General features: G+C 64.2%; 3 protein-coding genes across 3 annotated transcripts; all 3 read left to right on the forward strand.

Annotated features, from left to right (window-relative positions):
- The first annotated feature begins 1,385 nt into the window (after positions 1-1,385).
- On the forward strand, positions 1,386-11,908 carry LOC120390565 (sialic acid-binding Ig-like lectin 10). The gene is made up of 9 exons (XM_039513296.1): positions 1,386-1,513; positions 3,021-3,172; positions 3,646-4,026; positions 4,607-4,900; positions 6,140-6,412; positions 6,856-7,152; positions 9,235-9,334; positions 9,944-10,085; positions 10,810-11,908. The coding sequence occupies exons 2-9, from the start codon at positions 3,100-3,102 to the stop codon at positions 10,948-10,950; spliced, it is 1,701 nt and encodes a 566-aa protein (XP_039369230.1). The 5' UTR covers positions 1,386-1,513; positions 3,021-3,099; the 3' UTR covers positions 10,951-11,908.
- Positions 11,909-14,549: 2,641 nt separating this feature from the next.
- Positions 14,550-22,125, forward strand: LOC120390625 (lens fiber membrane intrinsic protein-like). Its single transcript, XM_039513369.1, has 5 exons — positions 14,550-14,592; positions 18,775-18,999; positions 19,582-19,728; positions 20,767-20,901; positions 21,872-22,125. Exons 2-5 carry the CDS (start codon positions 18,825-18,827, stop codon positions 21,910-21,912), a joined length of 498 nt encoding a protein of 165 aa, XP_039369303.1. The 5' UTR covers positions 14,550-14,592; positions 18,775-18,824; the 3' UTR covers positions 21,913-22,125.
- Positions 14,840-16,480, forward strand: LOC120390626 (protein NKG7-like). Its single transcript, XM_039513370.1, has 4 exons — positions 14,840-15,053; positions 15,399-15,545; positions 15,704-15,838; positions 16,210-16,480. The coding sequence occupies exons 1-4, from the start codon at positions 14,879-14,881 to the stop codon at positions 16,242-16,244; spliced, it is 492 nt and encodes a 163-aa protein (XP_039369304.1). The 5' UTR covers positions 14,840-14,878; the 3' UTR covers positions 16,245-16,480.
- Positions 22,126-22,579: the final 454 nt, after the last annotated feature.

Consider the following 22,579-nt stretch of genomic DNA (forward strand, 5'->3'; position numbering starts at 1 on the left):
GAAACGAAACGGGTATTTGCCAGAATTGGCCAGGACCGGACGCACCACTGGGGGGAAGTGTGATTGGGATGGTACCCCCCCGGCACAGGCATCCTGAATTTGGCCCTTCACCCCGTCAGAGTAATCTCGGGGTGCCAAATAGTAGTGGGTTTCGTTACCAGCCTAATGACATGCTGGACCTGGTGCAAAACCCGGCGATTGCAAGTCCCCCGACAGATGAGTCAGTGGTTACTGCCACCGGCACTCCTACCCCTCGGGTAAGGAGTGTGAAGGCTGGGACTGTAACCGCCTTTAAAAGAGAACTGGATACGTTCATGGCAGTTAAATCCATTATTTACTTATTCCCATAATACAAGAACTAGGGGTCACCAAATGAGATTAATAGAAATTAGTCAATAACTTTTCCTTATCTACTTTCTCCACATCATTCATGGTTTTATAGACCTCTGTCATATCCCCCCTTAGTCTCCTCTTTTCCAAGCTGAAGAGTCCTAGCATCTTTAATCTTTCCTCGTATGGGATCCTCTCCAAACCCCTAATCATTTTAGTTGCCCTTTTCTGAACCTTTTCTAGTGCCAGTAGATCTTTTTTGAGGTGAGGAGACCACGTCTGTACAGTATTCGAGATGTGGGCGTACCATGGATGTATATAAGGGCAATAAGATAGTCTCCGTCTTAGTCTCCATCCCCTTTTGAATGATTCCTAACATCCTGTTGGCTTTTTTGACCGCCTCTGCACACTGCGTGGACGTCTTCAGAGAACTATCCACGATGACTCCAAGATCTTTTTCCTGACTCGTTGTAGCTAAATTAGCCCCCATCCTATTGTAGGTATAGTTGGGGTTATTTTTCCCAATGTGCATTACTTTACATTATCCACATTACATTTCATTTGCCATTTTGTTGCCCAATCACTTAGTTTTGTGAGATCTTTTTGAAGTTCTTCACAATCTGCTTTGGTCTTAACTATCTTGAGCAGTTTAGTGTCATCTGCAAACTTTGCCACCTCACTCTGTCGCCTTATCGGTGCCTAGAGCCCATTTCAAGTGGAGACCCTTTCCCTGTGAATATCTCCTTGTGTGACCCCCCTCCGCCCCCGGCAGCGTCACACCTGCCCAGTGTCACAACCACACCCGCAGCGCGTCTCAGACACACACACGCTCTGCCTGGCCTGCGGGGGCAGGGGAGGGGACGCAAACATGGACACACACACACTCTGGCTCTCCCCTGCTCCATTCCAGCAATGCTGGCCCAAAGATGGGGGTGTGTAGGGGGTGGGAGCCCCTAGGCGCCCCCCCACGGCCTGTGCCAGGGCAGATGTGGGACTTGTGGGGAAGCAGGCGGGGGGTGGGAGCTGCAGCTCACAGATTCAGCCGGGCCCCAGGGCGACAGTGAAGCAATTATTTATAGTTGGCCGGAGCGCAGAAAGGACGGAGAGAAAACGAGGGCAAGAGGAAGCCAGCGAGAGGCAGCTCCGGGGGCGCTGGGATCCGGCCGGACACCGGCCCTGCCTGGTGAGTCCCTGGGGTCTCGGCAATTCCCAGCGCAGCAAGTTGGGGGTGAAGGGGGGGGTGAAATGGAAGGAAGGGTGGGGTGTGTCGGACAGAACCCCCTCCCCCAGTCCCAGAGCCAGGGGTAGAACCCAGGAGTCCTGGCTCCCAGCCTCCCTGTGCTAATCCCTGGACCCCACTTCCCTCGCCCAGAGCCAGGGGTAGAACCCAGGAGTCCTGGCTCCCCCTCCCCGGGGTTTCTTTGGCTGAGCCCCTGGAGGGCTGAGCCCCCCGCCATCCCTCCCCTTCGCAGCATCAGCCACCCCGAGCCTGGGGGGGGGTCGGGCCCAGAGGGGGTAAGGGGAGGCCAAGGGCGGGAGAGTGAAACCGACCAGGAGCCTGTGGCCGGGCCCTGAGAGAGGTGTGGGAGCCCGGAGCAGGGATGGGGGGACACAGGGGGCACGGATGGGATGTGTGGGGATACATGTGGGGGTGTATTGGGATGGATAGATAGAGGGGTGGATGGAGGACGGAGGAATAGTTAGGGTGTGGGGGGGAGGATAGGGAGATGGGGTGGCTGGGGTGGGAGAGGGCGTGGGCGGGGATAGATGGGTGGGGGAGGGAGATGGGGTGGCTGGGGGTGGGAGAGGGCGTGGGTGGGGATAGACGGGTGGGGGAGGGAGATGGGGAGATGGTAGTGGGTGATGGGGGGGCTGGGGGTGGGAGAGGGCGTGGGCGGGGATAGATGGGTGGGGGAGGGAGATGGGAGATGGGGTGGCTGGGGGTGGGAGAGGGCGTGGGCGGGGAGAGATGGGTGGGGGGTGGGAAATGGGGGGCCCGGGGGAGGGAGGTGGGAGCTCCCCCGTGTGGGGCCTGGGCAAGCAGCCAGCAGCTAGGGGGGCGGGGGGGGAACTGCGCTGGGTCATGCGCCTCCGTGTGTGTCTGCTCTGCCCGCGCCCGGCTGCTGCTGCCTCCCCTCCCCCCGCCCTGGCCTCAGAGCCAGGGAGAGAACCCAGGAGTCCTGGCTCCCAGCGCCCCCTGCTCTAATCCACTAGATCCCACTCCCCTCCCAGAGCCAGGGAGAGAACCCAGGAGTCCTGGCTCTATTTTGTGCTCTGCTGCTGCCTCAGTTTCCCTGCTGTAGAAGGGGGGCTGGAGGGGAGTGAGCAGCTCCCTGGGGTGGGGCGGGGCGGGGTCTCTTCCAGGGGAGGAGCTGGGACAGGTGCAGGGCAGGTGACCCCCTGCCCCAGTTTCGCTGCCAGGGTTGGCTCCAGCAACACGAGCTGTGGGTTTTCGTAAGGAAGCCAAAGGGCGTTGGGCTGCGACCGCCCCGAGCAGAGAGACAGCAAAGGGGGAGCGAGTCCCTGGGGCTCCTGTAGGGGGCACAGCCCAGATCGGGCCCCAGGGTGGGGACTGGCTGGCTCGGGAGGCGGAGAATGGGGCATGGGGCTTTTCCCGTTTGGGGGGGGTGCTGGCCCCGATCCAGGCTAGATCAGTTCCACGTATAACCCACGGCTCTCCCCACCCCCAGAGTTCACAGCTCATCTCGCATCCCCGAGCGGAAAGGGGGAGGGGACGGACCCCTGGGGTCCTAATTCAATCCACCGGACATGGCCGGATCCCCCCCGGCCGGACACACCGTGAGCCTCACGTGGCAGCACCTCCTGCTGGCCCTGCTGGAAGGTAAGTCTCTGCCATCCCTGTTCCCCAGCTGCCCCGCCCCAGAGGTGGCTGCACCTCGGCCCCAGGTGAGCCATACCTGTGTGGCGTTATGTGTGGCTGTTCCCCAGCTGCCCCGCCCCAGAGGTGGCTGCATCTCGGTCCCGGGTGAGCCGTACCTGTGTGGCGTTATGTGCGGCTGTTCCCCAGCTGCCCCGCCCCAGAGGTGGCTCCATCTCGGCCCCAGGTGAGCCGTACCTGTGTGGCGTTGTGTGGCTGTTCCCCAGCTGCACCGCCCCAGAGGTGGCTGCATCTCGGCCCCAGGCGAGCCGTACCTGTGTGGCGTTATGTGCGGCTGTTCCCCAGCTGCCCTGCCCCAGAGGTGGCTGCACCTCGGCCCCGGGTGAGCCGTACCTGTGTGGCGTTATGTGCGGCTGTTCCCCAGCTGCACCGCCCCAGAGGTGGCTGCACCTCAGTGTTACATTCTGTCTTTCAAGCTTTGTGTTACAGCCATGTCTCTGGGTCTTGGAGATCCTCGCTCCCTGGGACCATCCGGGCTCTGAAGGGTTCCTGCGTGGTCATCCCCTGCTCGTTCACCTACCCCGGCTCCCGCGAGTCCCTGGGTGGTCCATTCAGCGTGGTCTGGTACCAGTACCGGAGCCGGGGCTACCCCGAGATCTATAACAGCAAGGGCCCGGCCAGCGTGCTGGCCGAGTACCAGGCCCGGACGCAGCTGCTGGGGGATCCGGAGATGGGGAACTGCACTCTGAGCATAAACCCCGTGCGGAGCGAGGACGCCATGAGTTACTACGTCTGGATCAACCCCGACTCCGTCAGGCATCGCTTCTACGACGTCACAGTCCGGGTGGAGGTGGCAGGTAACGGGAGACCCCCCCCGCACCTCGCACAGGGCAGCCCCCGAGATACAGCCAAAGGGAGGCTGGCAGCAGAGGGCTCCACCCCAGAGGCGGTCGCATTGCAGGATGCCTGTATACACAACCCCATATCTCAACGCTGGGCAAGGGGCATCGGCGGAGCTGGGGAGGGCTTGTTGCCAGGTGGCTAGTGGGGACCAGAGCAGATACCACATCAAGGGAAAACACACAGCTCCCTGCACAGCTCCGAGGAGCCCCACTTCCTCCCCCAGCCCTTCCCCCCCCAAACCGCTTCCTCTGTTACCAGCCACTAAAAGCACAGACCTCAGCAACGCTCCCTGCTCTAACCACTAGACCCCACTCCCCTCCTAGAGCCAGGGGGAGAACGCAGTCCCTGCACCCCACCCCAGAGGCGGCTGCATCTCAGCACTGGGAAGGGATCCTTGTATAAACAGCTGCCCCACCCCAGAGGCGGCTGCATCTTGGCGCCAGGCGAGGAGCCCCTGTGCCCCACCCCAGAGGCGGCCGAGTCTGCGGGTGACTCGCTGCAGACTGTGACGCCCGCCCCGTCTGTCTCCCCCAGACACTCCAGACCCGCTGATGCTGAGCGACCCCGGGGTGCTGATCGAGGGCGACCAAAGCACCATCACCTGCTCCATCCGCCACACCTGCCCCTCGGCCCCTCCCAGCCTGGGCTGGAGCCCCCGGGGGGGCAAAGCGGCGGCCAGCCAGGAGCGGCTGGCGGGGGGCGGCTGGCGGGCGGAGTCGGAGCTGAGCTACACCCCCTCGTACAAGGACCACGGGCGATACCTGCAGTGCACGGCCACCTTCCCCAACCAGCAGCAGGCGCGCAACGGGCTGCACCTGCAGGTCAAGTGTGAGTGAGAGGGCACTAGGGGGCGCCGTGCTGGGGGCGGGCACTCCACCGAGCTGCAGGGGTGGGGCAGGGGTCAGTAGGGGCGCTGTGGTGCTGGGGCAGGGTGGGGCTCTCCCATGGCAGGTAAGGTTGACTGACCCGATGTCGAGGGGCGTTGTGCTGCAGGGGCTGGGTGGGGTCAGTAGGGGCTGTGCTGTAGGGTGTGGGGTGGGTGGGGTCTGTAGGGGCGCTGTAGTGCAGGGGCAGGGCAGGAGGGGGCACCGTGCTGCAGAGGGTGGGGCGAAGGTCAGCAGGGGAGCTGTGGGGCAGGGGCAGGGGCAGAAGGGGCAGTATTGTGGGGGGCAGAGGGGGTGGGTGGGGTCAGCAGGGGCGCTGTGGGGCAGGGGCAGGGCAGGGGTTAATGGGGCAGGGTGGGGTCAGCAGGGGCGCTGTGGGGCAGGGGCAGGGCAGGGGCTAATGGGGCGGGGTGGGGTCAGCAGGGGCTGTGGGCAGGGGCAGGGCAGGGGGCTAATGGGGCGGGGTGGGGTCAGCAGGGGCGCTGTGGTGCAGGGGCAGGGCAGGGGCTAATGGGGCGGGGTGGGGTCAGCAGGGGCGCTGTGGGGCAGGGGCAGGGCAGGGGGCTAATGGGGCGGGGTGGGGTCAGCAGGGGCGCTGTGGGGCAGGGGCAGGGCAGGGGCTAATGGGGCGGGGTGGGGTCAGCAGGGGCGCTGTGGGCAGGGGCAGGGCAGGGGCTAATGGGGCGGGGTGGGGTCAGCAGGGGCGCTGTGGGGCAGGGGCAGGGCAGGGGCTAATGGGGCGGGGTGGGGTCAGCAGGGGCGCTGTGGAGCAGGGGCAGGGCAGGGGCTAATGGGGCGGGGTGGGGTCAGGGGGCGCTGTGGGGCAGGGGCAGGGCAGGGGCTAATGGGGCGGGGTGGGGTCAGCAGGGGCGCTGTGGGGCAGGGGCAGGGCAGGGGGCTAATGGGGGCGGGGTGGGGTCAGCAGGGGGCGCTGTGGGGCAGGGGCAGGGCAGGGGGCTAATGGGGGCAGGGTGGGGTCAGCAGGGGGCGCTGTGGGGCAGGGGCAGGGCAGGGGGCTAACGGGGGCGGGGTGGGGGCTCTCCCCTCGCGGTGGGGCTGGCCCCAGAGCGGGAGGGGGTGGCACAGAGGACTGGTGGGCTGCTCCGGGGGAGGCCGGAGGAGCTCTGGGGTCTCGGGGTGGCTGGTGGGGGCAGGTCCCCCTAATGTGCCGCTCCCCCCCCAGATCGCCCGCGGGGCGCGGCTGTGGCCGTGGTGGGGCCGGCCCGGCTGAAGGAAGGCGACAACGTCACCCTGCGCTGCACCAGCCAGAGCCACCCCCCGGCCACCACCTACCGCTGGTTCCAGGGGCCGCGCCGGGCCCTGCTGCGGGGGCTGGGCCGGGGCCCCGAGGTGACGCTGCTGGCTGTGGGGCGCCACGCGGGGCCCTACCGCTGCGCCGCCGAGAACGAGATCGGCCTGGGGGAGGACTCGCCCGCCGCAAACCTCGACGTGGAGTGTGAGGGGGCGGCCGGACGTGGGGCCCTGCCACGGGGCCTTTCCCCTCTAGGGGGTGCAGGCCCCGATCCAGCCCCAGCTTGGGGGGCTGGCTCAGGGGGGCGGGGAAGGGGCCACGGGGCCTCTCCCCTCTAGGGGGTGCAGGCCCCGATCCAGCCCCAGCTTGGGGGGCTGGCTCAGGGGGGCGGGGAAGGGGCTACGGGGCCTCTCCCCTCTAGGGGGTGCAGGCCCCGATCCAGCCCCAGCTTGGGGGGCTGGCTCAGGGGGGCGGGAAATGGGGCACGGGGCTTTTCCCCTTTGGAGGGTGCTGGCCCCGATCAACCCCAAGTCTTGGGTGGCAGGGAATGGGGCACAGGGCCGCTCCCCTCTAGGGGGCGCTGGCTGGCTCCGGGGCAGCTGGGGGATCTGGGCTCGGCGCCCCACGCATCCCGTGTCCCGTTGCAGACCCGCCGGAGCTGCTGCCGCGGGGGAACTGCACGGTGCGGGGCCGGGGCCCCGGGGAAGCCGCCACGTGTCACTGCGCGGCCGAGGGGAACCCCCCGCCCCGCCTCGAGTGGCGCCTGCCCAACCGCACCCTCCCCGGGGACTTCGAGGGCCCCGAGCTGCGAGCGACCTCGTGGGCGCGGGGCCCGGCCGTGAGCGGGGAGCTGCGGGGCCCGGCCGGGGCCCTGGCCAACGTGTCCTGCGCTGCCACCAACGCCCACGGGCAGAGCCAGGCCGCGCTCCCCGTGGTGCCCGCAGGTACCGGGGACCGGCGGGGGCTGGGCAGGGGGTGCCCCGGTACCACAACTGCGCGTGTCCCTGCCCCGACCCGGGTATCGGCCGCACGTAGGGTCGCCAGGCGGAGTTCCCCCGAAGCTGCGCAGCCCTGCGCCCCCAGCCAGAGCCCTCACCCCCTGCACCCCCCCTCTGCCCCAGCTCGGAGCCCCTCAGCCCCACCCCCGCCACATGAATATGGCGGTGACGTGGCACAGGGCCGTGGCACACGTCCCCTCCAGAGTGGGGCACGTAAGAAATTTCATTGGGCACACGGCTGGGAGGAGTGAGCGGGAGCCCGTCCCGGGCTGGCTGGAGTCTCCCGGACTCGGGCTCCATCTCCCGGCGGCTGCTGCAGCCAAACCAGGAGATCTCAGGCGCTGACGGTCCGGCAGCGCGGCGGGGCTAAGGGCTGCCTGCCTGCCCTGGCTCCGCGCTGCTCCCGGAAACGGCCCCCTGGCAGGGGTGCGTCTCTGCGCACTGCCCCCTCCCCGAGTGCCGACTCCGCAGCTCCCATTGGCCGGGAACTGCAGCCAATGGGAGCTGCGGGGGCGGCGCTAGTGGGCACGGGCAGCGCGTGGAGCTCACCCTCCCCCACGGGGCTGCAGGGACGTGCCGGCCGCTTCGGGGAGTGGTGCAGAGCCAGGGCAAGCAGGGAGCCTGCCTTAGCCCCGCTGCGCCGCCGTCTGGGAGCCGCCCGAGGGACGCGCCTCCCGGCCGGAGCCCACCCCCCCCACCCTCCTGCACCCTGACCCTTCCCCGGCCCTCCTGCACCCCAAATCCCTTCCAGAGCTTGTACCCCCCACCCTCCCGCACCCTGACCCTTCCCCACCCCTCCTGCACCAAATCCCTCCCAGAGCCTGCACCCTCATCCTCTGCCACACCCTGACCCCTTCCCCACCCTCCTGCACCCCAAACCCCATCCAGAGCCTGTACCCCCCACCCCGCCCGCACCCGTACCCCTTCCCCACCCCTCCTGCACCCCAAATCCCTCCCAGAGCCTGTACCCTCACCCTCCCACACCCTGACCCGCCCCCACCCCCCCCGCACCCCCCATCCCGCCCAGAGCCTGCACCCCTCACCCCTCCCGCACCCTGACCCCTTCCCCACCCCTCCTGCACCCCAAATCCTTCCCAGAGCCTGCACCACTCACCCCCTCCTGCACCCTGACCCTTCCCCACCCCTCCTGCACCCCAAATCCATCCCAGAGCCTCCCGCACCCAGACCCGTCCCCCGCCCTGAGCCCCCTCCTGCACCCCAAATCCCTCCCAGAGCCCACACCCCTCACCCCTCCCGCACCCTGACCCCTTTCCCGGCCCTGAGCTCCCTCCTGCACCAAACTCCCTCCCAGAGCCCACACCCCTCACCCCTCCCGCACCCCTCACCCCTCCCCAGCCCAGTGAAAGTGAGTGAGGGTGGGGGAGAGCGAGTGACAAAGGGAGGAGGGAAGGAGTGAGTGGGGCGGGGCCTCAGAGGAGGGGCAGGGCAGGGGCGGGGCCGGGGGCAGGGCAGAGGGGTTTGGCTTTGTGTGATTAGACGGAGGGCAGCCCTGGCTACATGTCTGGGGGGCTGGGCATGGGGCTCCCTGGTACCCTAATTACTCCTATATACACCCTGACCCGGGTATTGGCCGCATGTCTGGGTAGCTCGGGGGGCTGCCTGCTGCTGCCATGACTCACATACGCTCCCATGTCTGGTATTACCGTAGTTACACAGGTTTGGCCCTAGTATAAAGCTGCCATTTCTTTACTATAGCCTGAGCATGGGAGTGGGGTTACCGTATATACTCACACCCAAATATAAGCCACCCCAGGGCCAGCGTAACCTGGGAACCGCTGAGTCGGTGGTGCACCCGTCCCATATTTGTTTATATGTTCGCACCATGAGTTCAAGCTGCCTGCCTAACTTTACTTAGCTCAAGTGAGGGGCCGATAGCACCCTCCCACCCATGCAAGGACATGCTGTTACTGTAATTACCCACATACAGACGCTGCTCCCCCTTAATGCACAGCTTGACACCATTAATCCCACTGCTGACACCAGCTGTGTGTGTCTGTCTCTCTGCAGGGGACGATAATTTGCTGCTCATGGTCTGCAGCGGAGTCATCGGCGGCGTTCTGCTCCTCTCGGTGCTGGCGATCGTGGTCTACAAGGTAGCCAGAGCCAGGTGAGGGCACCAGGCCATGGGCCTGGAGGTCTGGTGGCTTAGCCACAAAGGCACTGCATGGGCAGCAGACCCCACTCAGCGCCAGGGGGCATGGCAGCAGGCACAGAACGGGAAGGGGCACAAGTGGAGGACAGATATAGAGAGGCCCAGGGAACTGAACCGGGAGGATTGAGCGGGGTGGATTCATTAGGACATACGGAGACACCTGTGAAAAGCAGGCAAGTAAGCGGGGATTGGGCAGAACCTGGCTCATCTCCTGTGGTATGAGACTCCTGTAAGAAATAATTAACCTGTGGGACTCCCTGCAACTAGATATTTAGCAGGGTTAGCCCATGGGACTCCCTGCCACTGGGGATTAGCACGGTTAACTGACAGGGCTTCCTTGCCACTGGATCGTTGCCGGGTTAACCCGTGGGACTCCCTGTCACTAGATATGATCAGCGTTAACCCAGAGGAATCCCAGTCACTAAATACTGGAAGGCTTAACCCACGGGACTCCCTGCCACTGGGGAGTAGGTGTGTTAACCCCTGGGACTGGCTGCTGCAGGGTGGGCTCGTCGGCAGCTCCAGGGCTGCGGGAACCGGGCTGAAGCCTGTTCTCCCCTGCAGGAAAGATGAAGACGAGGGTCCCTCGATCTACGACAATGAAGGCAACGGGGAGCAGAGGCCGCCCCTCAAGGGGGGGAAGCCGAGCAAGGCGAAGAAAGACGAGCAGTTCAACCTCTACAGCAAGGCAAAGGCAGGTGGAGAGGTGGGCAAGGCCAGGGCCACACGCTCCCCCCGCCCTCGTCCTGGGCTAAGCTGGGAGGGGGCTGGTTGTTCCCTGGATGGGAGACCTGCAGGGTGGGGGCTCTCCCCTGGCAGTCAGGGCTGGCCCCGGTGCCCCAGCATGGCACTAGGGGGCGCTGTGCTGCAGTTATTAGCACTGAGGCATTGGTCAGAGCACCCGAGTGCCGAGTAACCAGACGTCTCTGCTGTTTGTCAGACCGAGGGGGCAGGGTGTGGACCCCGGCGTCCTGGCCAGATTCCCAGATAGTTAATTGTATTTGCCTCCCTAAAATCCATTCTGTCGCCATAGATACATTAATCTTTGTTTCCTGCCCCCGGCTGCATCTCGGCACTGGGCGAGCCGTCCCTATGCGGTGTTGTGTGCAGCTGGTCCCCAGCCGCTCCGCCCCAGAGGTGGCTGCATCTTGGTGCCGGGCGAGCCATAGCCATGCAGCATTGTGTTTGGCTGTTCCCTAGCTGCCCCGCCCCAGAGGTGGCTGCATCTCGGCGCCGGGCGAACCATAGCCATGCAGCATTGTGTTTGGCTGTTCCCCAGCCGCTCCGCCCCAGAGGTGGCTGCATCTCGGCGCCGGGCGAGCCGTAGCCATGCAGCATTGTGTTTGGCTGTTCCCCAGCCGCTCCGCCCCAGAGGTGGCTGCATCTCGGCGACCTCTGGGTGAGTCAATCCTTCCTCTTTGCATCCTCAGGAGCTGGGCATTGACGACTACGAGGCCATGGAGAGAGTGGAAGACTATGAGAATTTAGCAGCAGGAGGAGCCGGACATTACGGGAACGTTGGCACTTGGCAGCCGCATGTGCTGTCTGAGCAGATCTACTCCAACGTCTAACCCTAGAGCGGGAGCGGACGGGCCGAAAATGCTTCTAAATATCTCTTCTATTTAAACAAGTGCTTGTATAGCTAGGAGTAATAATAGCTAGAGCCGTGGGGGTGAGCGGTGGGACGGCTGGTGACGACATGGTGGGGGCAGTGGGATATGCCTACACCCAACCCGTGTCAGGGACTGAGGTAATCAGGCGAGTCACTGGGAGGAACATGATGCTAGAGGTGTGATATAGAGAGGGGAAAAGTGGTGTGAGCAGTGGGATTTAGCTAGTGTGAACTGGTGCCAGTAGTGGGATCGCTGGAAAACTAACCAAACCACCCATACCTGCCCATAGCCATCTGCCCCCTCCAGGGACGGTTTAGTCACCACATGTACCTGTAAAAGACCCCACGCGCCCACCAGCCCCGGGCTACATGCCAGCTTCCCCGGGCATACGCTGATGTCCACATAACCATGCCCCCCGACCCCCTGAGAAGGCCAATCAGATTTGCTACCCCTGGATGACATAACACTAGACACCCAATGGGGTGACACCCCTAGTATCAGCTGGTCCCTGTGCTAGGTCCCATTAACCCCCTGGGGGCTGGAGCGGAGTGAAACGCACGTAGGATCGTGCAAGGTTAAGAACAGAGGATTTTCCCACCTACTCCGATTTCCTAAGGGTTAAAAAATCCCCCTAAAATCCTGGAAGGGGAGAATCTCAGGGTCTTGAAAGGTTCAAAGATCCCATAAGGGCAGGGTGTAGGGGGTGGCTTGATACCCTGTAGATCGTGAAGGAACCGATCACATCTGCCACCGGGTGCAATTTTACTACTGGGTTTAATAGTGTTACCCCCTGGGACTCCCGGCCACTGGATATTAGTTACCCCCTGCAAATCACACTTCTAGAGCTTTGAAAGGCGATATTTCACCCCACTGTTCGTTTCTAACTCTGAGATCCACCCCGGCTGCTTTGCCCCAAACCGTGGTGGGTTTTACTGGAAGATTTTCAAAATATACGTCTCTATTTTTGTACTTTCAATGTGTCCACGGTGGTTTGATTATATGATAATACTGAGGTTAACCTGCAGGACTGTCTGCCACCGGGTGTTAGTGGGGTCAGCCTGCAGGACTGCCTGCCACTGGGTGTTAGCTGGGTTAACCCCTGGAACTCCCTGACACTGGATATTAACAGCGTTAACCTGTGGGACTTCCTGCCACTGGGTACTAATAGGGCTAACCTGCCTTCCTCCCTGCCCCTGGGAAGTAGTGGGGTTAACCAGTGGCACTCCCTGCATCTTGCTCTTAGTGGATTAGCCTGCAGGACTGCCTGCCCCAGGGGATTAGTGGGCTTATCTCGGGGGTGGCATATCAGTGTTAACCCAGGGAACTCACTGCTGCAGGGTGATTATTATAGTTAAATTACATGCAAATCTCATGAGGGGCTGGGGAATAGGACATGGGGCCTTTCCCCTGTGGGGGGCACTGGCTCTGCTCCGGCCCCAGGGTGGGGAACTGGCTGGCTCAGGGGGGCAGGGAATGGGGGAGCGTAGGCTGTGGAATTGGACCTAACAATGGGGCAAACCCATTGGGTGGAGATGGGGGTGGGGGGTGGGATGCAATGGGACCTTCCCTGCTCCCCGCCCCCCAGGAGCTCACATGGCGCCGCCCCAGAACAAGAGGCGCTGTGTGGGCCTGGGATGGGGTTAACCCTTCGAGGGAGGGGGCGGCGCAGAGAGCAGGTGTCGAGGGGAGCTGCTGAGCCTGGGGGAGAGGCTAATAGGAACCCGGCCGCCCTGGCCTGTGCTGGTCCCTCCCACCCCCGCTCTGAGCCGCACCCCCTCGTAACTCCACACTCGGGGAGGTCGTGTGTCTGCCCCCCCGCCCGCCCCGCCGTGGAGATGAGCCGTCGTCCCCCGGGCTGGGCCAGAGGCTGAGGGACAAGCGATGGCCGGAGGGCTGGGCCTGCCCCGTGGGGTCCGAGCCTTTCCCGGGGGGTGGCTGTCTGGAGGGTGGTGTGGGCCCGGCATGGTTAGCCCTGGGGGCAGCCATCTGCTGCAGCCGGACCCCCGCTCTGGCCCTCCTCCTAGGCTCCTCTACCAGCCCGGGCCACCGTCCTGCTGTCCCTGCAGGCCTGGACACAGGCCCCGTCCCTCAATCTACCCACCCCTCCCTCCATCCCTCCCTCCCTCGCTCTACCCACACCTCCATCCATCCCTCCCTCCATCCACCCGTCCAACCCTCCAACCAATCCATCCCTCCTTTACACACCCCTCCATCTACCCCTCCATCCACCCATCCATCTACCCTTCCATCCATCCACCCATCCATCCTTCCCTCCCTCCATCCATCCATCACTCTACTCACCCCTCCCTCCCTCCATCCATCCATCCCTCCTTCCAACCAATCCATCCCTCACTCTACCCGCCCCTCCACTCCTCCCTCCCTCCAACCAATCCATCCCTCGGTCTACCCACCCCTCCCTCCAGCCCTCCCTCCCTCGCTCTACCCCCACCTCCATCCATCCCTCCCTCCATCCACCCATCCAACCCTCCAACCAATCCATCCCTCCATCCCTCCATCTACCCCTCCATCCAATCCATACCCCTAAACCTTCCTCTCTCCACCCCTCTATACCCCCCCTCCATCTACCCTTCCATCCATCCACCCATCCATCCTTCCCTCCCTCCAGCCCCCGACACACCCCACCCACCCCCGACAAACCCCTCATCCCACCGTTCACCCCCTACACATTCATCCATCCCCCCCCCCAACAGCATTTAAAAGAGAACAGGATAAATTCATGGAAGTTAAGTCCATGTGTCCAGTTTTGGGCCCCACACTACAAGAAGGATGTGGATAAATTGGAGAGTCTCCAGCGGAGGGCAACAAAAATGATTAGGGGGCTGGAGCACATGACTTACGAGGAGAGGCTGAGGGAACTGGGATTGTTTAGTCGGCAGAAGAGAAGAATGAGGGGGGATTTGATAGCTGCTTTCAACTGCCTGAAAGGGGGTTCCAAAGAGGATGGATCTAGACTGTTCTCAGTGGTAGAAGATGACAGAACAAGGAGTAATGGTCTCAAGTTGCAGAGGGGGAGGTTTAGGTTGGACATTAGGAAAAACTTTTCCCTAGGAGGGTGGTGAAGCACTGGAATGGGTTCCCTAGGGAGGGGGTGGAATCTCCTTCCTCAGAGGTTTTTAAGGTCAGGCTTGACAAAGCCCTGGCTGGGATGATTTAGTTGGGGATTGGTCCTGCTTTGAGCAGGGGGTTGGACTAGATACCTCCTGAGGTCCCTTCCCACCTTGAGATTCTGTGATTCTGTGAAATGGCTGGTAGCCAGGCTGGGTAAGGAAGGTGTCCCTGGCCTCTGTTCGGCAGAGGATGGAGATGGATGGCAGGAGCGAGATCACTTGATCATTGCCGGTTAGGTTCACTCCCTCAGGGGCACCTGGCATTGGCCACTGTTGGCCGACAGGATACGGGGCTGGATGGACCCAGTCTGGCCCTTCATATGTTCCTATGTTCTCCCCACACTCCCTCCATCCCCCTCCCCACCCATCCCGGGAGCTGCCCGGTGGGGGCTGGGCTGGGGTCTCCCCTGGCGGGGGGGGTGGGGGGGGAAGGTTCCATGGCAGTTGGTGACGCAGAGAGGCTGGTGTCTGGGTAAGGACCCCCCCAGCCCCCCCGTCCCTTCGTCTTCGTCCCTCCCACCTCCCCCACCTCTCCCACCCCGCCATGCCCACACCTACCCCTTCCCCACCCCTGCATCCCTCCTCCCCCTCCCCCCGACCCCCCCATCCCTCCAGCCCCCCCCCCCCCAGCTCAGGAGCTCCCTGTGGTCCAGGCCCGAGGGCTCTGGCTCAGCCCTGCTGCTCTGGGCTGCAGTTGCCTCTGACTCATTTCCCCCCCCAGGTGCCTCCCGGATCCCAGCGCTCCCCCCCCCCCGGCGATGGCGTCTCCCCGGATCCTCAGCACCGTCCTGGCCCTGCTCAGCCTCCTGCTGCTCCTGGCCGCCCTGGGCGCCGACCACTGGCTGGTGGCCAACAGCCGCCTCGTCACGTCCTATTCGGGGCTGTGGAAAGTCTGCGTCAATTCGGGGTGTTGGATGTTTGCTTCAGTGCCAGGTGGGGGCAGCCCGGCTCCGCCAGGAAACCCCCCTGCTGCAGCCGCTCCCTTGACAGGGGCCACGACACCTGGGTTCTGTCCCTGGCTCTGGGAGGGGAGTGGGGCCTATGGGTTAGAGCAGAGGGGGCTGGGAGCCAGGACTCCTGGGTTCTGGCTCTGGGAGGGGAGAGGGGTCTAGTGGTTAGAGCAGGGTGGGGGGAACCAGGACTCCTGGGTTCTGGCTCTGGGAGGGGAGAGGGGTCTAGTGGTTAGAGCAGGGGCGGGGATCCAGGACTCCTGGGTTCTATTTTAGTTTGCTGCAGGGTTATTCTCCATTTAGCCCCTGGTCTCTCTTGGCTCCTCAGGTTACATTGAGGCCACCAGGGCTTTCCTGTTCCTGGCCATGATCGCCGGGTTTCTCTCCTTCTTCGCTCTCATCGCTTCGTTCTTCCGCTCCCACCTCGGCCCCGTGTCCCTGAGCCTGGTCTCTGCCGTGGGCAGCTTCAGCGCAGGTACCGCCCCCTCGGGGCCTCCTCCCCCGGCTACTCCCAGCCCCCCAAACCGTGCAGCCCCCATCCAGGGACCCCACCCTGGGCTCTGCGGCTCCCCCTGGTGCTGGGACTGAGCGTGGGCCGCGCTGAGGGGTGTCCGTGCTGTTCCCTTTCCCCAGGGCTCTGTGCCATGATCGCGCTGGCCGTGTACACAGGGGAGTTCGCTGGGGCCGTGAACGTCCCGTCAGACCAAGTCACCTTCGGCTGGTCCTTCGGCCTCGGCTGGGCCTCCTTCCCCGTCTTCCTCCTCACTGGTGAGTGCAGCATCGGGGCGTGTCGAAAGGCAGCTGCCTCTGGGGTGGGGCGCGGGGACTGGTTATACAGGGACCCTTTGCCGGCGCTGAGATGCAGCCACCTCTGGAGTGGGGCGTGGGGGCTGGTTATACAGGGACCCCTCGCCCGGCGCTGAGATGCAGCCACCTCTGGGGTGGAGCGTGGGGGCTGGTTATACAGGGACCCCTCGCCCAGTGCTGAGATGCAGCCACCTCTGGGGTGAGGCGTGGGGGCTGGTTATACAGGGACCCTTTGCCAGGCGCTGAGATGCAGCCAGCTCTGGGGTGGGGGGCCGTGTATCAGTAGATGATGCTCCCATTGCTGCTCTGAACCCATTTCTCTTCTCTCCCAGGTGTGGTGACGCTTCGCACCCTGAGAGCCTCCTAGAGCCGAGTGTGGGGCCTGCGCTGCCCCCATAGGGGCCGGACGGAGCCTGCGGTATCCTGGGACTGATTCCCCCAACAGCCCGGAGCAGAGAGCAGTGTGTGTGTGTGTGTGTGTGTGTGTCACCCTGGGATCCCACAGACCCGTGATCCCCCCACCCCAAGCCCCCCTTTCTGTTCCCTTCCTTTCCCCACAGCTGCTGCCAGACCCACATGGAGATTAAAGGGCCTGTTCTCAGAGCCTCCTGTCTAGTGACTTACCCATCCGTCTCCGAGGGGGAATATCGAAGACAGCCAGGACTCCTGGGTTCTCTCCCTGGCTCTGGGAGGGGAGTGGCGTCTAGTGGTTATAGCAAAGGGTTGGGTCTGGGAGCCAGGACTCCTGGGTTCTACCCTCGTGTTGGCTCTTTGCTAAGCACGGGTGGAGCTGGCTGGTGCTTCGAAGGGAGACCCCCGGGGGAGCAGGGCTCTGACCCACGAGGGCACGGCCGTGCAGGGGCAGGGGGACGGGACCCCACCTGCAGGGCGGGTACAAGAGGCACCCTCGGGGGTGGGGGTAGCCCTGAAGCCGCAGCCTGGTTGGATCTGCATTAACCCTTCGAGGGGGGACCTGCCGCAGAGACCAGGGGAGGGGATCCCCTCAGCCCTGTGGTACGTGTGGGGCGGGGTGGGGGGCTGGGATTGAGAAGGTTAAATGAACCAGACTCCCCAGTGCAGCCTGACTGTCTGGGGAACGCGGCCGGCTGCCCGTCCTGCCCCCGTCCCCAGACACCCTGTGATAAATGGGGGGGGGAGCTCCCTTTGATGGACACCCAGCCAGCTGGTGGCTGTCAAATCCCCCTTGGTGGCAGTTCTCGAGTTGCTCTGCCTGTCAGGGGTTAAAAGGCCCCCCAGGTAAAGAAAAGGGAGTGGGCCCCTGGCCGAGGGAGCCAATGGGGAGGCCGGAAGTTTTGAAAATTGGACCAAGACGCCCCCTGGGTCTGTCTGTCGTTCTCCGGGGCGGCCGGGGCCGAGCGACGCTGACGGAGCCTGAGCCAGGTCTGAAAAGCTCCTCAGGTTCACACCTAGAAACGGCTCGGTGGCACCCCGGCCGCGCGGGCAGAGCCGGGGACGGCCAGGGGGCCGCGCTGGGGTGTGTCCCCTTGACTCCCCCGCGGCTGGCGGCCTCCGCGGGGGTAACCCCGGGGCTTTCGCTTGGCCTGTAACCGTCACGCTGGAGCTCGAGAAACTCTTCCTGGTGGGGTGACCAGGCAGCAAGTGTGAAAAATCGGGACGGGGGTGGAGGGTAATAGGAGCCTATAGAAGAAAAAGCCCCCAAAATCGGGACTGTCCCTCTAAAATCAGGACATCTGGGCACCCTGGTCTAGGTGAATCTAGCCAGAGCCCGAGTCCCCAGATGGATTTTCTTCTTCTTCTTTTTTTTATTAATAAAATGGAGCGTTTTTAAGAGCAGGATCTGGATCGTGGGTGGCCGAAGAGCTTCGTGCACATGTTTGATTAGCTGGTGGCAGCAGCTGATTTCCTTTGTTTTCGGTCTCAGCCCTTCCCCGGAGAGGGGGGGGCCCCACAGGGAGGAATTCCCATGGGCCCCTTCCTGGGTCCAGGGGGGTTTTTGCATTGGGAGGTGGCAGCGTTTACCCAGCCAAGGCCAGAGAGAAGCTGTAACGTGGGGAGTTTAATACCAGCCTGGGGTGGCCGGTGTGAATTGTTAGAATCCTTGCGGCCCCCCCCCCCCCGCCTTCTGCACTCGATGTGCCCAGTGGGGATTCAGCCCTGACCCCCCCACCCCAAATACTGCCACCCCTCACCCCATCCGCCGGCCCAGCCACCCCTTCACCCCCCCATCCCCACCCATCCGGGGAGCTGCCCGGCGGGGGCTGGGCTGGGGTCTCCCCAGGCTTGTGGGGGGGGGAAGGTTCCATGGCAGTTGGCGACACAGAGAGGCTGGTGTCTGGGTAAGGGCCCCCCAGCCCCCACGTCCCTTCGTCTTTGTCCGTCCCCACCCCTACCCCACCTCCCCCACCCCTCCATCTGTGCCTGCACCCATCAGTCCATCCCTCTGTCCCTGCCTCCATCCACCTCTCCATCTCCCCATCCCCCATACACACACCTCCATCCATCCATCCATCCATCCCCACACCCAGCCCTCCATCCCCATCCCTGTCTCCCCATACACACACCTCCATCACCCATCCCCATACACACACCTCCATCCATCCATCCATACACACACCTCCATCTCCCATCCCCATACACACCTCCATCCATCCCCACACCCAGCCCTCCATCCCCATCCCCGTCCCCCATACACACACCTCCATCCATCCATCCCTCCATCCATCCATCCATCCATCCCCATCCCCACACCCAGCCCGCCCTCCCCCATACACACGCCTGCAGCCCCCCATCCCCCCATAACACTCCCCCATCCCCACCCCTCCATCCAGCCACCCATCCAGACAGCTGAGGGCTTGGCTCAGATCAGCTGGTCTGGGGTTTCCATCTAACTCTCGTCCCTCCCTGCCCCCCTGCAGGTGCTCCCCAGATCCCAGCCTGCCCCCGGGCCCCAGCCCCCCGCCTTGCGATGCTGTGCCTCCGAATCGCCAGCCCCAGCCTGGCCCTACTCAGTCTCCTGCTGCTGCTGGCGGCTCTGGGCTCCGACCACTGGCTGCTGACGAAGGAAAACCAAACGTTGATCCATTCGGGGCTGTGGAAGTTCTGTATGAATCTGAGGTGCCTGATACCTTTGACTGTACCAGGTAAGGGCAGCCGAGCGCCACCAGGGATCCCACCGCTGCCACCAGCCACCTCCACCAGGCACAGCCAGGACTCCCGGGTCCTAGCCCCAGCTCTGCGAGGGGAGTGGGGTCTATGGGTTAGAGCAAGGGGGCTGGGAGCCAGGACTCCTGGGTTCTCTCCCTGGCTCTGGGAGGACTAGTGGTTAGGCGGGGGGGGGGCCTGGGGAGACTCCTGGGTTCTCTCCCTGGCTCTGCGAGGGGAGTGGGGTCTATGGGTTAGAGCAAGGGGGCTGGGAGCCAGGACTCCTGGGTTCTCTCCCTGGCTCTGGGAGGGGAGTGGGGACTAGTGGTTAGAGCGGGGGGCCTGGGAGCCAGGACTCCTGGGTTCTCTCCCTGGCTCTGGGAGGGGAGTGGGGACTAGTGGTTAGAGCAGGAGGGCTGGGAGCCAGGACTCCTGGGTTCTCTCCCTGGCTCTGGGAGGGGAGTGGGGTCTTGTGGTTAAAGCAGGGGTGGGGGCAGGTGGCAGCCAGGACTCCTGCGTTCTGCGGTAGTTTCTTGCCATCTTATTCTGCATTTCAGCCCTGGTTGCTCTTGTCTCCTCAGATCGCATAAGGGCCAGCAGGGTTTGCCTGATCCTGGCCGTGATCGCCGGGTTTCTCTCCTGCTTGGCTCTTCTCGCCTCGGTCTTCCGCTCCCACCTCGGCTCCGTGCCCCTGACCCTGGTCTCCGCCGTGGGCAGCTTCAGCGCCGGTACCGCCCCCCCCGGCCTCCTCCCCCCAGCGACGCCTACGGATACATGGTCCCTCCCACACCAGGGACCTGGGGGTTCTCCCCTGCCCACAGAGGGGGCTGTTTCCGCCTGCCCTATAACCCCGGTGCCGTTCTGCTGCTGCAGCTCAGCGCCCAGGCCGCTCCAGCCAGCGGGCAAGGCTGTGTCCCCCCAGCAGCCTGCCCACAGCCCCCCGTCCTGGTGCCCCCCGTCCTGGTCCCCCCTGTCCTGGTCCTCCCCGTCCTGGTCCTCCTTGCTGGTGGGAGGTTTGAAGCCTGTTCTGGGGCCTGGGGCAAAGGCAAATTTGCATCCTCACGGCTAAGATTTAAGCAACACACTCGGGGCGCGGGAGATTTCGTAGCCAGCTGCCTCTGGCTTCCTCTCCGTCCCGACCTGCCGCCGACCAAGGGGCCGCTTTCCTTCCCTGCCCCAGGTCTTTCCCTCACCGGGTTTCTCAGCTGTATCCAGTGCACGGCCGCCCAGAGGCTTCAGGGGGCCTGGGGTCGTCGGTGGCGGGTCCCAGGGCGGAAGGCCCCCCCCCGCCGCCAAATTGCCGCCGAAGACCCGGAGCGAGTGAAGGACCCTGCTCCAGGGGGCCCTGAAAAACTCTCATGGGGGCCCCTGTGGGGCCCAAGGCCTGGGGAAAATGGTCCTAGTTACCCCCCCCCCACAGGCGGCCCTGATCCAGAGCCCGGGGACTTCGGCCCCCTTGGGCAACCAGACAGGAAGTGTGAAAAATCGGGACGGGGCTGGGGGGTAATAGGAGCCTATACAAGAAAAAGCCCCCAAAATCAGGACTGTCCCTATAAAATCGGGACATCTGGGCACCCTCCTGCCTGTCCTCCCGTCGGGGAGAAAACCTGGTGTCTCCCCCTTCGTCTGGCCACGCAAGGCCCAGTGGGGGCGGGTAGCCCGGGGGTCACACCGACGCCCCAGCGCTCGATCGCCGGCGGCACCGTCCCAGCCCTCGCCCCGGCCGCTGCGCCCAGCTGACTCCGTGCTCTTCCCTCTGGCCCCAGGTCTCTGTGCCACCGTCGCCATGGCCGTGTTCACGTCCCACAGCGCCAAGAGCATGACGGGCGCCTCGGCGCGAGTCAGCTTCGGGTGGGCCTTCGGCCTGGGCTGGGCCGCCTGCCCGCTCGCCCTCCTAGCCAGTGAGTGCCGCGGGGCGGGGGGCGGGGATTGAAATGCAGCTGCTTCTGGGGTGGGACGCGGGGACCCCTCACCCGGCACTGAGATGCAGCCACCTCTGGGGTGGGACGCAGGGACCCCTCACCAGGCACTGAGATGCAGCCACCTTTGGGGTGGGACACAGGGACCCCTCACCCAACACTGAGATGCAGCCACCTCTGGGGTGGGACACAGGGACCCCTCACCCAACACTGAGATGCAGCCACCTCTGGGGTGGGATGTGGGGACCCCTCACCCGGCACTGAGATGCAGCCACCTCTGGGGTGGGACGCGGGGACCCCTCACCCAGCACTGAGATGCAGCCACCTCTGGGGTGGGACACAGGGACCCCTCACCCAGTTCTGAGATGCAGCCACCTCTGGGGTGGGACGTGGGGACCCCTCACCCGGCACTCAGATGCAGCCACCTCTGGGGTGGGACACAGGGACCCCTCACCCAGCACTGAGATGCAGCCACCTCTGGGGTGGGGCCGTGGGGACCCCTCACCCGGCACTGAGATGCAGCCCCCTCTGGGGTGGGATGCGGGGACCCCTCACCCGGCACTGAGATGCAGCCACCTCTGGGGTGGAACGCGGGGACCCCTCACCTGGCACTGAGATGCAGCCACCTCTGGGGTGGGACTTGGGGACCCCTCACCCGGCACTGAGATGCAGCCACCTCTGGGTTGGGACTTGGGGAACCCCTCACCCGGCACTGAGATGCAGCCACCTCTGGGGTGGGACGCGGGGACCCCTCACCCGGCACTGAGATGCAGCCACCTCTGGGGTGGGACGCGGGGACCCCTCACCCGGCACTGAGATGCAGCCACCTCTGGGGTGGGGCCGCGGGGTAGCAGCCGTGCAGTGACGCAGCGCGGGGCTGGCTTGCCCGGTGCTGAGACGTCCCCGTGGGTCCCACCCCTGCCCTGACTCCGTTTTTCTCCCCTCCTCCCAGGTGTGGTGACATTTTTTTCCGAAGGAGCCTCCTCCAGCTGAGTGTGGGGCCTGCGCTGCCCACGGGGGACAGAGCCGGGGGCCGGACGGAGCCTGCAGCCTCGCTGGGCCGATTCCCCCAGTGCGTGTGTGTGTGTGTGTGTCCCTGCGCACTCCCACAGACCCGTGATCCCCCCCGCAACAGAGTCCCCCCTTTCTGTTCCCTTCCTTTCCCAGGCCCACTTGTTCCATGGAGATTAAAGGGCCTGTTCTCAGAGCCTCCTGTCTGGTGACTGATTCCCCGTCAGAGACAGATGGACTCCTGGGTTCTCTCCCCTGCTTTGGGCGGGGAGTGGGGTCTGGTGGGTTAGAGCTGGGGGAGGGGCTGGAGGAAGTCAGGACTCCTGGGTTCTCTCCCTGGCTCTGGGAGGGGAGGGGAGTGGGGTCTAGTGGTCAGAACGGGGCAGGGAGCCAGGACTCCTGGGTTCTGTCTCTTGCTAAGCAGAGTTGAGGCTGGTCAGTGCAGGGGTGGGAGGCAGAGCAGAGCAGAAAGATCTGCCCCCGCCTGGCTGGCGTCTCCTCTCGGTGGCCAGGCTTTGGACAGACGGGTCCCGTTTCTAAGGCCAGTGAAGACGCTGAAGAATTTCCGTCCACGCTGGAGAGACCCTGTGACAGTCACCGACTTCCAGCGCCGGGGGGAAACCTGCCCGTTCTCCTCCCGCCGGGCCGC

The sequence above is a fragment of the Mauremys reevesii genome, linkage group 24 (genome assembly GCF_016161935.1).
Source record: "Mauremys reevesii isolate NIE-2019 linkage group 24, ASM1616193v1, whole genome shotgun sequence".
Classification (NCBI taxonomy): Eukaryota; Metazoa; Chordata; order Testudines; family Geoemydidae; genus Mauremys; species Mauremys reevesii.

Coding starts and splice junctions, on each gene's coding strand:
- LOC120390565 (XM_039513296.1), top strand. CDS start 3,100: ATGGCCGGATCCCCCCCGGCCGGACACACCGTGAGCCTCACGTGGCAG. Junction 6,413..6,855: donor CGCAAACCTCGACGTGGAGT/GTGAGGGGGCGG, acceptor GTCCCGTTGCAG/ACCCGCCGGAGCTGCTGCCG. Junction 7,153..9,234: donor GCTCCCCGTGGTGCCCGCAG/GTACCGGGGACC, acceptor GTCTCTCTGCAG/GGGACGATAATTTGCTGCTC.
- LOC120390626 (XM_039513370.1), top strand. CDS start 14,879: ATGGCGTCTCCCCGGATCCTCAGCACCGTCCTGGCCCTGCTCAGCCTC. Junction 15,054..15,398: donor GATGTTTGCTTCAGTGCCAG/GTGGGGGCAGCC, acceptor TTGGCTCCTCAG/GTTACATTGAGGCCACCAGG. Junction 15,839..16,209: donor CCCCGTCTTCCTCCTCACTG/GTGAGTGCAGCA, acceptor CTTCTCTCCCAG/GTGTGGTGACGCTTCGCACC.
- LOC120390625 (XM_039513369.1), top strand. CDS start 18,825: ATGCTGTGCCTCCGAATCGCCAGCCCCAGCCTGGCCCTACTCAGTCTC. Junction 19,729..20,766: donor CGTGGGCAGCTTCAGCGCCG/GTACCGCCCCCC, acceptor CTCTGGCCCCAG/GTCTCTGTGCCACCGTCGCC. Junction 20,902..21,871: donor CCCGCTCGCCCTCCTAGCCA/GTGAGTGCCGCG, acceptor CCCTCCTCCCAG/GTGTGGTGACATTTTTTTCC.